Source organism: Eulemur rufifrons, chromosome 11, assembly GCF_041146395.1.
Source record: "Eulemur rufifrons isolate Redbay chromosome 11, OSU_ERuf_1, whole genome shotgun sequence".
Lineage (NCBI taxonomy): Eukaryota > Metazoa > Chordata > Mammalia > Primates > Lemuridae > Eulemur > Eulemur rufifrons.
The window spans coordinates 9,527,583-9,542,935 of NC_090993.1; the positions used below are offsets into that span (position 1 = coordinate 9,527,583).

General features: G+C 35.2%; 1 protein-coding gene and 1 non-coding gene across 5 annotated transcripts in view; one reads left to right on the forward strand and one right to left on the reverse strand.

Annotated features, from left to right (window-relative positions):
- ARID4B (AT-rich interaction domain 4B) overlaps positions 1–15,353 on the reverse strand; it is a 129,286-nt gene that overhangs the window by 63,582 nt on the left and 50,351 nt on the right. For all 4 annotated transcript variants that reach the window (XR_011235181.1, XM_069484562.1, XM_069484559.1 and 1 more), the window contains exons 6-7: positions 12,366–12,445; positions 7,386–7,477 (exon numbers count right to left, since the gene is read on the reverse strand). Coding sequence is in view for 3 of the 4 variants with exons in the window: in XM_069484562.1 (XP_069340663.1) it covers positions 7,386–7,477; positions 12,366–12,445 (172 nt within the window). In the remaining variant the exon portion in view is untranslated. The remainder of the gene's footprint in view (positions 1–7,385; positions 7,478–12,365; positions 12,446–15,353) is intronic.
- LOC138393537 (small nucleolar RNA SNORA33) lies at positions 1,897–2,027 on the forward strand. Its single transcript, XR_011235216.1, has one exon. It is a non-coding gene; the product is annotated as a small nucleolar RNA SNORA33 (small nucleolar RNA).

Consider the following 15,353-nt stretch of genomic DNA (forward strand, 5'->3'; position numbering starts at 1 on the left):
CTTTTTTTTTTTTGACAGAGTCTCACTCTGTTGCCCAGGCTAGAGTGAGTGCCGTGGCGTCAGCCTAGCTCACAGCAACCTCAAACTCCTGAGCTCAAGCGATCCTCCTGTCTCAGCCTCCCGAGTAGCTGGGACTACAGGCATGCGCCACCATGCCCGGCTAATTTTTTCTATATATATTTTTAGCTGTCCATATAATTTTTTTCTATTTTTAGTAGAGATGGGGTCTCGCTCTTGCTCAGGCTGGTCTCGAACTCCTGAGCTCAAACGATCCGCCCACCTCGGCCTCCCAGAGTGCTAGGATTACAGGCGTGAGCCACCGCGCCCGGCCGTGTTTACTCTTAAACAGCCATCTCCCCCCATGAGAAAATGTAAGTTCTAAAGGTGGAGAGTTTTGTTTGCTTGTTTTTTAAGACACAGGGTCTCACTCTGTCGCCCAGACTAAAGTGCAGTGGCCAGTCATAGTTCACTGCAACCTCAAATTCCTGGGCTCAAAGTGATCTTCCCACCTCAGTCTCCCAAGTAGCTAGGACTACAGGTGCGCACCACCAAACCAGGCTAATTAATTAATTAATTAATTAATTTTAATTTTTGCAGAGACCAGATCTCACTATGTTGCCCTGACTGGTCTCAAACTTCTGGCCTCAAGCAATCTTCCTGCCTCAGCCTTCCAAAGTGCGAGGATTACAGGTGTGAGCTACCACGCCTACTTGAGATTTTTTAAATTGTTTTGTTCACTGATATATCTCAAGTACATGAACGGTGCTTAGCACAGCACAGATAGATGCTCAATAAATAACTGTTGATGAAATAAATGAAGTGAAAAAAGATTTATTTCTTTCTACTATGACAATTCTGATTTTATTTTATTCTAAAAATCACAAAATGTATGTAATCAGCGTAAACCACACCATTATACCTAAGGCTATTTTTAACTTTTCCTCTTAGAGGAGGTTAGCCAGAAAACTGTTTACACAAGTCAGTTGCTCAATAAACTGATAAATTAAAATAAATGAGCATCAAAAATATTTTAAGACAGGCCGGGCGCGGTGGCTCATGCCTGTAATCCCAGCACTCTGGGAGGCCGAGGCAGGTGGATCGTTTGAGCTCAGGAGTTCGAGACCAGCCTGAGCAAGAGCGAGACCCTGTCTCTACTAAAAACAGAAAGAAATTATATGGACAACTAAAAATATACATAGAAAAAATTAACCAGGCATGGTGGTGCATGCCTGTAGTCCCAGCTACTCGGGAGGCGAGACAGTTGGATTGCTTGAGCCCAGGAGTTTGATGTTGCTGTGAGCTAGGCTAACACCACTGCACTCTAGCCTGGGCAATAGAGTGAGACTCTGTCTCAAAAAAAAAAAAAAAAAATATATATATATATATATATATGTATTTTTTTTTAAGAGAGCAAAAGACAGAGCAAGCAGAGAGTCCACTTGTTTTTTTTAATTTTCTTTTCTTTCTTTTTTGTTAGCAAGTCCCATCATTTCAGAACTGCTTGGTTTTTATTCATCTGTGACATTGTTATTTCTTTGGTGGCATGGTATTTATATAAAGAACCACCACAAAATAATGCACTTTCTCTATGAAATAAAATCAATGTTGTCACTGGAAACAAAGCTAATTACATGAAAATATTTACCAGAATACACTAACAGCTGATTACTTAAAGCTGATCACACATCACTATTAATTATAAATTAATTATAAATCAAGAAACAACAACTTTAGACAAGATGTGAGCCAAAGAATAGCATATAATCAGATGCAAATAGAAAACTGAGTTAGGAATTTGAGAGCTTCAATCTTTGAAATGCAATTCTGACTTCAATGATTATTTCAAGCAAGTCAATTAACTCAGTTTCAAACTTTGTTACAATAAATTTAGAATCGGAGCCAGCCAATGAATCTGCTTACCTGAATGTGTTTGTGCAGAAATTTTTTAAAAGCTGGCAATAGTAAAGCCATGTTATGAGCCTTGAGGACACTGAAGTCATTTAAGGTCCCTGAAAATGGCTATAAGAAATTTTAATGATGGGACACATTTTCAAAAGACATAGTTAATTATTCAAGCTTCACTGTGAGGAGTGCTAGAATCTATATTAGTATCAGGAAGACTGACAATGTAAGCTTCTTAGAGATCAAAACATACAGATCATATGGACATGAAGACAACAATAAAAGGATTTTAATTTTTTCTGCATTTTTATCAAGAAGGAAACTGGAATCAAATTCTCATAACAAAATAAAGCAGCAAAAAATAAAAGACTTTCTGGAATTAGATACTGGTGATGGGTTTTGAATTCACTAAAACCCACTGAACTATACACTTTAAAAGAGTGAATTTTGTGATATGTGAATTAAATAAATTTTTAACACATGTTAAGATCTGTAGATCTTTAAATACCAAGTATAAATCAGGTATCAGGTAAATCTTAACACTGTCACTGGGTAAAATTTATACCCTAAATAATTCCTTATTAACAAGAATCATCATAAGCCTACTTTATTCTTTTTCTGAAGGGGAAAAAAATACTAGCAAGTACACTGTTTCCTACGTGCTGTTTAACTGCACATAAACTTCTGCCCCATTACTGGAAAAAACTTTGGACAGGAGGGGACAAAAATATTTCCATAATTTCAGATATTCTAGTCTTCAGGCAGAATGAAATACAATCTCTGCACAAAATGGGTAAATTGTAAGGGCAAAACTCAAGTAATACATTGATTAAAAAAATTAACAAGCTGGAGGATGATAATCATTTAAAAAAGAAAATACTTGAACTTCTTAGGATTAATTAAAGGTAGACTATAAGTGAAACTCAATTTAATGGAAGATGTAAAAAAATCACTTTTGGAATAACTGGAGGTAGATTAACTGGTATATGGATTAAAAGTCGCTAAAAGAAAACAAATTTCCTAGTGTAACAATGCAGTCCTGGGAATTGTGGGAACAGATAAACTTATTTATCTTTATAAAAAATACATTTTAAATGGCAATCTGAGAACCATACTGAAGACTTTTTTCAGTGGAGTAATAGAAGAAGAAATGAAGGTTAGATGAAGCTCTTAAGATCTGGGTCCAAGACTTTGTTGTAGGAAATAACCCTGAGGAAAGGGGATAAAGAATTTTGAGGAAATGTTATCAAAGAGATGGTCATTTCAAATGGAGGTACCTGCCTGTGATGATTACACACCAAGGCTTAAAACACCAAGCAAAAATAACATTGTCAGGTCCCTTGGCAGTGAGAATGACCAACCACAGCAGTGAGGGGGAAGGAAGTGCAAGCAAAACAAGATTACAGACATGCTGAGCTTCATTTCCTAGACTAGTAATTCTCAACCTTTTGTGTGGCTTCACACTTTTCACATTTACAACACAATCCCGACAGCAAATCTCTCATTACACACAGAGATTCTTAACAAGAAAATCACTAACTTAGAATGTTTGCTAGAGTCTTTAGAAAGCAAAGATCAACCTGTTCAGCGACAGTTGCATTCTTTATTCTCATATACAAGAAAGGAACATCTCAGCTAAGAAATATAACAGACTTTTTAATAAATCACAACTTTGCTCATTTTGTATATTATGTGATATTCTAGAGTGAATTTATTTTAAATTTATTCTTCTACTTTTAAATGACATTTGTAAAAAAGGTAAAAATGTCAAAATATTACATGCAATTTTTTCAAAATTAAAAAAAATTATTGATAGATACTAAAACTACTTTTCATGTAATATATATAGAAAATAATACGAGAATGTTGTTTTAAAGAGACCAAATATTGCAGCAAAAACCAGTCCTACCTGTCAGACATAAAGACCACCAGGCAGAATTTTTTTTTTTTTTTTTTTTTTTGTTGAGACAGAGTCTCACTTTGTTGCCCAGGCTAGAGTGAGTGCCATGGCGTCAGCTTAGCTCACAGCAACCTCAGACTCCTCGGCTTAAGCGATCCTACTGCCTCAGCCTCCCGAGTAGCTGGGACTACAGGCATGCGCCACTATGCCCGGCTAATTTTTTCTATATAGATTTTTTTTTAGTTGTCCATATAATGTCTTTCTATTTTTAGTAGAGACGGGGTCTCGCTCAGGCTGGTCTCGAACTCCTGACCTTGAGCAATCCACCCGCCTCGGCCTCCCAGAGTGCTAGGATTACAGGCGTGAGCCACCGCGCCCGGCCAGGCAGAATTTTTATATACACACATATAAATACATTTTCATATATAAATGAAATCATGTTACATACTGGTGTTTCATCATGAAATTTTTCTTCATGTCAATATATGATGATGGTATCTATTATTTACATAGTACTTACTATATAAACACTTTAAGGATATGAATTCCCTTAATTTTCAAAACAACTCTAAGAAATAGGTAATATTCTTAATTCCAATTTTACAAATGAGAATTGAGGGATGAAAAGATGAAATAACCTGCCCAAGGTCAGACAGCAAGGAAGTGGCAGAGGCAGGATTCAAATCAAGGCCATCTGGTTCCACAGTTTATACCATGCTAGAGAATTAGAAAGTCTCTAGATAAATAACTCATGAAATAATTTTATATTATATATACCTCAATTCACTGCTGATATCATCTATCATAGTTAATTAAAAGTTGAGTATAGAACTATAGAAAGGTTCTAATGATCACTGATAGATAAAATTTTAATTTTTAAGTCAAGTCATTAATTTTCACAGATATCAAAAGATATCACAAACTTTTAAGTGACTAAGTGAATATATTTTATGCCAATATAACAGCCCTCAGGAAAAAGTGAAACCATTAGATCATAGTAACAGCTAACATTCACAACAGAATGCTTTCTTACTAATAATGCCATCATACCTTTTTCATTTGTTTTCTTTCTGGCCAAAGCACTCAATTTTTAAATATCATACATGAAGAGTCAGTAACAGTTACATCCTGACTACCTTAAAAATAATCAAGTCACCAGCAAGCAAAGTCACAGGTCAGAGAAATTATTTACCTGATAATTAGGAAAATAAATAACATTGAGTGTATTTTCGATGCCATGATTAATATTCTAATTTCTACTCCCAAATGAGTAATTATTTATTTATTGTTAAAACTAATTTGGGAAATAACTGAAGTACTCTATATAAACAAAAAACAGTCATTCAGTTAGATGGGAAAAGGCCTACAGAGCAAAGGTAAGGTGAAATCACCAGTCCCTTCCTTCCTGTTTTCCTTGGATTCATTACTTACAGTCTTGGAGGCCGATTTTTCCAATTTTATTAGTGATAAAAATAATATCTACCTTCATGTACTTGCTGTGAGGCTGAAAAATTAAATAATGTAAGAGACAGCGCTTACCCAACATCTATCTTCAAAGCTCAGTCAAAATGAGATTTAACACTTGATTCTATACCTTGAATGAAAGTATTTACTTATACTGAAGTTTTTAATAATTCAGCTCAGTATTTATTTTTAAACAGCTACTTTAACAATGTTTGTGCTTATGCATATAAAAATGCTAATCTACGTTTGAGCTCAGGAGTTCGAGACCAGCCTGAGCAAGAGCGAGACCCCATCTCTACTAAAAATAGAAAGAAATTATATGGACAGCTAAAATATATATAGAAAAAATTAGCCGGGCATGGTGGTGCATGCCTGTAGTCCCAGCTACTCGGGAGGCTGAGACAGGAGGATCGCTTGAGCCTAGGAGTTTGAGGTTGCTGTGAGCTAGGCTGACGCCACGGCACTCACTCTAGCCTGGGCAACAGAGTGAGACTCTGTCTCAAAAAAAAAAAAAAAAATGCTAATCTAAACAAAATATTCAGGCAAAATTTTAAAATATCCTCTAATAGAATAAATTAAAAACTATATTCCCCTGTCCCATCCCTTCCAACTTCATTCTCCTGCTCCATAGAGGCTAATGTTTTAAATTCTTTCAGCTGATTTTTCCTGGTAGTTACTAGCTTATGTTTAAATAATATCCTTATTCTCGTATTTCTTGATTTATGTATTTTTTTTTTTGGAGACAGGGTCTCGCTGTGTCGCCCAGGATAGAGTGCTGTGGCACAATCACAGCTCACTGTAACCTCTAACACCTGAGCTCAAGCAATCCTCTTGCCTCAGCCTCCTGAGTAGCTGGGACCGTAGGCTTATGCTACCAGGCCCAGCTGATTTTTTTTTTTTTTTTTTAAATAGAGACAGGGCCTTGCTATGTTGCCCAGGTTGGTCTCAAACTCTTGCACTCAAGCAATTCTCCTGCCTTGGCCTCCAAAGTGCTGGGATTAGAGGTCATGAGCTACCACCACCACCACCACCACCATGCTGGCTGATTTACACATTTAAGACATTATTCTAAACCCACTGACTTCCCACTGTTATGATAACTTTTATATTTAAACCACTTCCCCACTCTCTATTCTACTAATTCTGCTTTCCTTTCTTATATAATTCTTGGGGAGGAGTTACTAAACACCTTTGCTATTTTCCTTCCTCTATTTGTATTACCCTATCTTTAGCTTTTCCCCAATGTTCCATTATATTAGGTAATCAAGTCTTCCTTTTTAATAAGGACTTCCATTCCTCCACTGTGTATTCTACTGCCTACTAGCATTTAGTGTTATTATCGAAAAGTCTGACGTCATTTTCTCAATCCTTTGCAATAAATTATTTTTCTTTGTGGAATGGTTTGAAAGTGGTTTCTTTTCATGACCCCTTGGTCCTTTGATCCCTAGTCACTGACAGCCTTTTGAGGCCAAGGCTCTCACATTTCATTGAAAGTAATTGGTTAAAGATGTAAAATAAGTGTCAGAACTGTAAGAAGCCAAAAAAAAATTAGTAAGACAGTTCCTGCCGTCAGAGAAATTAAAATTATTGAGAAAACAAACACTACAATGATAATAAGAGGTGAAATCTTATCTATGATATTAGATAGATGCAAAGAATTTAGTGGGTTCAGGGAAGAGAAAAATACATCTGGGTTTCAAGGAAAGAGTGGGGAGGACACAAAATGATTCACATAAAGTTGGAAGCACTTCTGTTGAGATTTAAAGAATGAGCAAGACAGTGACAGGGAAGGGAGGCAGTAGAGACAAAAAACAGCATGAATAAAAACACAATATCAGAAAACAAGCAATGTATTCAGGGATTATCGACTAGTTTCATTTTGACTATAGCATCAAGATACGCATAGAGAGAAACAGGAGATAGACATGGTGATTAAGGTTGGTTGGGCATGGAGAACCTGAATCGCCCATGCTGAGAAGTTTGAAATTACTATTAGATCTGAAATTACCACTAGATCTAGTAAGCATTTTGCAAATTACAATTTAAAAATAACTATTAAAACAATATTAGAAGGCGAAATGAATTCAGGTTCAACTAACAGTTATGAAAATGGACTTACATATGATTAGATCTTCTTCCTCTATTTGTTTTCTTTCCTATGACTGGAGTGCCAAAATGCTCAGGGTTGGTGAGTGGGAGCTGGTCTAAAGTCTGTGGGTAAGAACATAAACCCATCAAAAGTTATTACTTTGCAAGTGCTTTCCTTTTTTAAACCAAACCAGTTTAAGAATATGCTCAGATTTTCAGATTAAAACTCTCCCCCAAGGAAAGCTAAAACACAACTTTCCTAAAGATAGAAAATTCTAGTTTTAAAGATACTAGAATAAAGAAGAATGAGCCCATCACTGGAAAAAAATGAAAAGAAGTTTGGCTGGTGTCTCTAGATGATTCATTACCTATTTGAAGGCTGACAGGCATCTAAGAAGGATTAAAATTATAAAACAAAACAAACACAGCTCAGTGGAAACACAGATGTGAGAGTTAAAAAACCGTATTTGTTGTAAGGACCTAACTAGGATGGGGCCAAATGCAGCTCCTATTTTTCTTTGTACATAGGGAATCATAATCTATAAAACAAAATTCTTAAGTAACAGAAACAAAATTAATTATCAAGATAAGCATCAATTGTCTGAAAAAGGCTTAAGTCATATTTATGATTACTCTGCAAACATTATCTGCAATAAATCTATTTTAAAGAAAATGTAAAGACTTAAGTTTTTCTATATTTAATTTTCTTCCTTTCCTTTTCAATCTGCAGCATCCAACATCATGCTTGGTATGAGACTAATAATCAATAAATGGACATTTCTTTCTTCCTCTTAATCCTTTTGTCCCTCACCTCTCTCCAACAATGTTTTCCAGGCAAGAACTGGTTGACGGTTGAAGGCAGAAAGAATAAAAAGGTATTTTGGAATGATGTGGGGAACTTGCGGCCTTCTGATTTCAAGATAGTTCTTTTTTAAATACCAAGGGAGGCAAGAAAAGCTTCATCTTTCTCTGCTGAACCCCTTTTAATAAGAGGATTTGTTCCATAAAATGTGGATTCTGTCAAAATGCCACACCTAAGGACCTAGAAGGCCACGTGTGGCCTTAAGGCCGCAGGTTCCCCAGCCCTCTACTTTTTATTCATTTTTAAGATTTCACACAGCTGCTATTCCTTTCATCACCCCCAGAACTTTTATTGTTATAATTTCATGAATACCAGGGGAACTAGAGATTCCCAGGAAAACTGTCACAATGAAAGTGAGGGTGAGAAACTATTTAGGATAAAGAAACTTCTTAAAGTTACAAACAAAAGTGGTATAGGAAAGGCTGTCCATTGATTTAAAGATCAGACACCTAAACAAATTAATGCTGGTTTTTTTAATGTTTAATGTTTATTGATTCATTGATTGATTGAGACAGTCTACCTCTGTCACCCAGCCTTGAGTGTAGCAGCACAATCATGGCCCACTGTAACCTCAAACTCCTGAGCTCAAGTGATACTCTACCACCTTGGCCCCCCAAGGAGCTGGGACTAACAGGCACGTGTCACCATGCCTGGCTAATTTTTTTTATTTTTGTAGAGACAGTGTCTTGCTATGTTGCCCAGGCTGGTTCCAAGCAATCCTCCCACCTCAGCCTTCAGAAGTGCTGAGATTACAGGTACGAGCCACCATGCCCAGACTAACTTGTTTTTTAAATTGATATAATTATGAAAACAATGATGAACTAAACTGTGAAAGGGGGAAGCATATTAATCTTTTTTGCATAATTCATTAGTATGTATATAAATGTTTTTAAGATACATAGATATATATATGACAACAAAAAATATGGCATAGAAAAAAGGCACTAGCCATAAAGGAATAAAGATTGATTCCTTCAAAAGATAGACAAAAATTCCAACTTCCACAAGGCAAAAAAATCTAATCTTTCAAATTTAGTTTGTATAGAACCTAACCCCTGTGTAAATGAATCAGGTATTTAAAACATATTATCTGGAGTCAAAAGCTGTCCTAAATGCAATATATGCCAAACCTAAACTCTTTAGAAATTACTTGTCATCAAAGCCTAATTATGCTTTCAAAGGGTGAAAATTTCAAAATAATTTGAAATATTACTTTGGTGATACTATCTAATATTACTAAATTACTATTATATATTTGGTAAAAAGGGGTAAAAAATGATCTGGATTCACTTTTTGCCAACCTAACAAATGGATTAAATGGCCCTCCCCTCACAAAACATTAAAGTTGCTTTCTTAAAAGCAGATATTTCTATAATGTATTAAGTATGTTATTCATTTCACTTGTTATAGGAAAGAAAATTTCTAAGGAGTTAAGAATCACATATACTAATTTTCAAATAAGAGACTATAGACTACCTCTAGTATGTAATGAAGAGTTAGAACAATAAGAAGCAGTATCTTGTTCACTCGGCTTTCCTCTCAACGGCTAAAGTTATACTAACAATAACAATACTGAGTAGTCTTTCAAAAAATTAAAACTTTGTAAAAATATATCAAATAAAGAAGAAATAATATACAGACAGTAGATTAAATTCCCCTATTGTGTACACTCTTGACCATGTCTTCACACAGCTTAACACATGTAAATTCTAAAATATTTTTGATTGTTTGACTAATGCTTTTTCTCTTCCAACAGAAGGGAAAATTCCATGTCTACATGCCTTACTCTTGGGTCCCAGTACCTAGCACAACTCCTGCTATATGGGAAGGGAGTTAAGGAATCGTATACCAATATTCTAACTTCTCTCTAGCAAAATATAACTACAAGTGTATACCTGCAAAGAAACAACGGAAAACTGATCCTCCTTAAAAGTACAAAGGATATACAACTACTTGTTCATACTACGTCAGCCTTTATACTACAACTGTCTTATGAACATCTCGACTTAAAATTCTCCTGGTAGAAACAAAATTAATTTTTTTTTTTTTTTTTTTTTTTAAAGACAGGGTCTTGTTCTGTTGGCCAGGCTGGAGTGCAATGTTGCAATCATAAATCACTGCCACCTTGAACTCCTGGGCTCCTGAGTAGCTAGGACTACAGGCACGTGCCACCACACCTGGCTAATTTTTTAATTTTTTGTAGAGACAGGGCCTCACTATGTTGCCCAGGCTGATGTGGAACTCCTGGCCTCAAGCAATCCTCCCACCTCAACCTTCCAAAATGCTGGGATTACAGTGAGAGCCGCTGTGACTTTATTATTTTAGATACTTCTCTGGACCAAACAAGTAAGATGCATGTCTTCACTTAACAGGTGAAAAATCAAGTCTTCAAGCCCCCATTCACTGTCTATAACTGAACATGTATTCTACTCAAGGGTAATGAAATTATTTATAATAATTACATAAACTCTGAGAGAATTCAGTACTTCATCACCATACTTGCCCCAAAGCTGTCTATATATATCCTATATTTAAACCTTCACAATTCAACACATACTTATTGAAAGCTTTTGTGTAGAAAACTGCTGGGAAAAGGATGGCCTATCAATTTAGAAGAAGATGGATATTCCCCTAAAACAGCTTAAATTCTTATAGAGAAAATAGGAAAAGTAACAAAAAGATCATCATAAAACAAGAATAAAAAAGAGAAGTACAAAAAGATCAAAGGACAAAGTGATCAAATGTGGGTTAGAGAACTCATAACAGACGTCACAGAGGAGGGCGCATTTCTAGTGGCCTTACAACATAACTGAGATTGCAGTAAGAGGGGAGAGCAGTGGGGCTCAACAGGAGCCAAGAAAGGAAAGTACGGACCACAGTCTGGAAATACCAAGTGGTCTAATAAGGCAAAAGTAGAAGGAAGTGGTAGAACATGAGACTAAAGGGATAGGCTGGAACCCTAATACAGAGAACCTGTCTCAAATTCTGAATTTAAATGGGAATTCAATCATTAAGTGAAACAAAAATATTTTCAAAACACAAAACCATAAAATAAAGTCTTATAGTTTAATAAGTAATATGAAAAATACCCCCAAAGAAACATAGTTCTAAATAGTAACTAGAAAAAAAAATCGTAGTTCGGCCACACTATGCATCATTTAGTATTTATAGACTGGACTACAGCACATAACACCATTTATAATAATATGTCTATCATTTAAATTCTGAATTGCAAGCTACTGAGTTATAAAACTTTGTGAACCCTCTGTTCTTAGTAACTTAGTAACACCTTTCAATTTAAGAACATGGCTTTGGTGCTAGAAAAGCTCCGGTTGTGAAAATCAGATCTGGCCATCCGTTTCCTCTCTGTAAATTGGGGATAATAATAGTTAAGTACCTCACAATGTTGCAAATACAATAGTGTATGTAAAACACTTAGTAAAGCCTCTGGCAATTATAAGCACTTCATTGATTCATCCAATTAACATTTAGTCAGTTTCTACTCTGTGCCAGGCACTGTTAAAGGAACTAGGAAGGAAGTGATAAAGATGACATACCAAGTCCTTGCCCTTGTAGGGAAGGCAGACAGTAAGTAAATAATTAAGTACATACACATATTCTGATGTCAGGGAGTAAGTGTTATGAAGAAAACTAAACCAACCTAAAAGGATGAAGAGGCGTGGAAGGGACTATTTTAGAAAGGGCAGTCAGGCAAGGCTTCTTCAAGGAGAGGCTATAATAATCTCAGCCAGCAGCAGTCGTAGCAGTAGCAGCAGTAGTAAGAGACTGCTTACTGTATCTACACATCCTTAAACTATGACAAGGTTTGTGTGGATTTATAAAACAGACAGCTTTTTTTAACAATTATTTACAAATCTTACAACTGTATATAAAAGTTGCCTAAAGATAATAATTAAACAAGCCTATTATATTTTCTTTGTGGACAAACACTAAAATATTTTAGGCAAAAAGGAAGACAGAACTTGGTGCTCAAACACAAGGCCTTAAATAGGCTTCATAGATTAATGGTATTATTTACTAATGAATTTTCCTGAATAACAAGTAACTTGACTGAGTTGAGAAAGCAAAAATTTACTTCCCCCAAGTATAAAACATTAACACATGTTAATTTGTTAAATGATTACTTACTTCACTTTCAGCAAAATGCCTCTCTCCTTTCAGGCACAGTGAGGATCGTCTCAGTGTCTTCTCATCTCCATCATCAAAAACTATGAGAAAAGGTAAAAATGGAAGCTACTGAAGGATCTTTCAAAGATTAACAAGACGATATAAACTTTCATTTAATTTTCTGAGTGTAAATAGACCTACTGTTGGATTACATTTCAAATTCAATTCACATTTTGTTTTCTAATGAATAACTTCAAATATAGAGCTGTAAGAGTATCTTTTCCAATTTCTAGTGAAAAAGAAATAGTATACCTGAAATGAAAACATCTTCCCTGAAACAGAAAACACCAATAAAAATAAGAAGTTGGCATTTCAGGAGAAAACCATTTAAATGCTAATTAACCCTTCTCAAGATGGTAAAGGAAAGGAAAATTTTCCTGTTGACAGATACTGACAGACTTATCCAAAAAACAGAAAGTATGATTACAAATTTATAGTAAGACTGACCCTTAAAAAAAAGATTGTATTTTCATTATCTAAAGCAGGGTTTTTTCAACCTCAGCACTACTGATACACTGAACCAGATAAAAATTTCTGGTGTGACAGGCTTGTCCTGTGCATTGCAGGATATTCAGCAGTATCTCGGCCTCTACCCACTAGATGGCAGTGGCGCCTCCTTTCCCAGTTGTGACAACCTAGCATGTCTCTAGACGTTGCCAAATTGGGAGGGGGCAGCAAATTTACCCCTGGTTGGAAGTTACTGATTTAGGCTGGGCGTGGTGGCTCATGCCTGTAGTCCCAGCTACTCGGGAGGCTGAGGCAGGAGGTTGAAGCAGGAGCATCGCTCGAGCCCAGGAGCTTGAGGTTGCAGTAAGCTATGATGATGCCACTGCACTCTAGCCCGGATGACATAGCAAAACCCTTTCTCAAAAACAAAAAAAGATAATTACTGATTTAAAGTACTAAAATGTCTACTAAAAGGTGATGGAAATGTTACCTGACTTGATTGTGGTAATCATTTCACAATGTACATGTATGTCAAATCATCATGTTGTACTTTATTTTTTTTCTTACTCTGTCTTCATTAGTTATGACATGTACTTTAAATTCATACAATTTTACTAGTGAATTAATCTTAATAAAGCTGGAAAAGATTTTTAAGCAATTAAAAATAAAAAACTAACATGTCCCAACAAAATTACTACAAACTTACCACACATAGACTATGCCCATATTTGTACCATATGCATAATTTTAGGACATATTACATTCCTTAGAAATCACGGAAAAAACGTACATCTATTTTAAATAAAGTTATCAGGCCTCGATTTTAAAAATTACACAGTTTTTGTGTTACTATCAAAATTAGATTCTTATATATTATATAATACTTTATATTCTGTCGAACTGGATAAATAACTTTTAGTACATTTTTTAAATTTATAATTAAAATATACAATAAAAGTGCCACACTTGTGGGACAACTACACCTAATTACCATCTATACTTACTACACAGAATTGCCTTCAGTCTTCCAACTTACATAAAGTCAAATATTTCCTTATGTCTCAAAATGAAATAATTTTCCCTTGTTTCGCCAGGTTTTCTCAGCCCCCAAAAATATAAACACTCATCTATAGTATTTCAAAACTCTATCAAATTCTGACATCACCAAAGACATTTTACTAGGTGTTTATAATCATCTCTGAGGTCATTAATTAGTAAGAATTATTACCATTTAATAAATAATACTGGGATAATGACTATTTAGAAAAAATAATATTCAATCATTATTTCAGAGGGTTTGAAAAAATGTACTGTAGGCAAAATAAAAACCTATTTTTAAAACAAATATAAAAGCATAAATGAATTGTAGAAGACATTAGAAAATGGATTTATAACAACGATGGAAGGAAGACCTTCTTGAACAGCATTCAAAACTAAAACTAGAAAGGAAAACGTCACCACACAAAAATTGACCACATGAAAATTAGAAAGAGATAAAAATAAAGGAAAAGGAGAAAAATATTTGCAATTAAAGTACCAAAGGTAATATTCAGAATATACAAAGAACTCATATCCTCAAAATAATGGGAAAAAGATTTATCATCCTAAGAGGAAAAAGAAGGAGAATGGGAAGAACCAGCAATTCACAACAGAGAACATACAAATCAAACCATGTTCCTATCAATAAACATATATGAAAAGATGTTCAATCTCATTAAGTAATCCTGGGAGGGGCATTTTTATTCTTTTTATTTTGGAGGCAGGGTCTCAGTGCAGAGGCATCATCACAGCTCACTGTAACCTTCAACTCCTGGGCTCAAATGATCCTCCTGTCTCAGCCTCCCAAGTATCTGGGACTACAGGCACGGGCCACTATGCCCAGCTAATTTTTCTACTTTTTGTAGAGACAGGGAGGGTCTTACTATGTTGCTCAGGTGAGTTTTGAACTCCTGGCCTCAAGTGATCTTCCCACCTCGGCCTCCAAAAGTGCTAGAAATACAAACATGAGCCACCACACCCAGCTAGGAGGGGCATATTAAGACGAAACTGAGATATTACTTTGAGTCCAAATTGGCAAAAGCTTTTAAAAACTAGTAACATCAAATCTGACAAGGATTAAGAAAACAAATACACTCATACGCTGTTCATGGGAGTGTAAATTAATATAGTCTTTTAGGAAGGCAGTTTTCATCAAGCACTAAAAGTTTTAAAAGTACATTTCCCTTCAACCTATGTCTATTTCTCAGTGTATACACAAGAGAAATATTAGGATAATGTGCACATATGAAAGACATTCAATCCAGCATTTACTGTAATAACAAGAAAACTGGAAAGATCATCAGTAAGAAAATAAACTATGGTATATCAAGTATTATGAAACATACTATGGTTAAAGGAATTTGTTATACAACAATGTGAATATATTTAACAATAACCGTACACTTAAAAATAATTAAGATAAAAAAGAAATTTAAGATATACTTGGAAGTAAAAACAGAAATC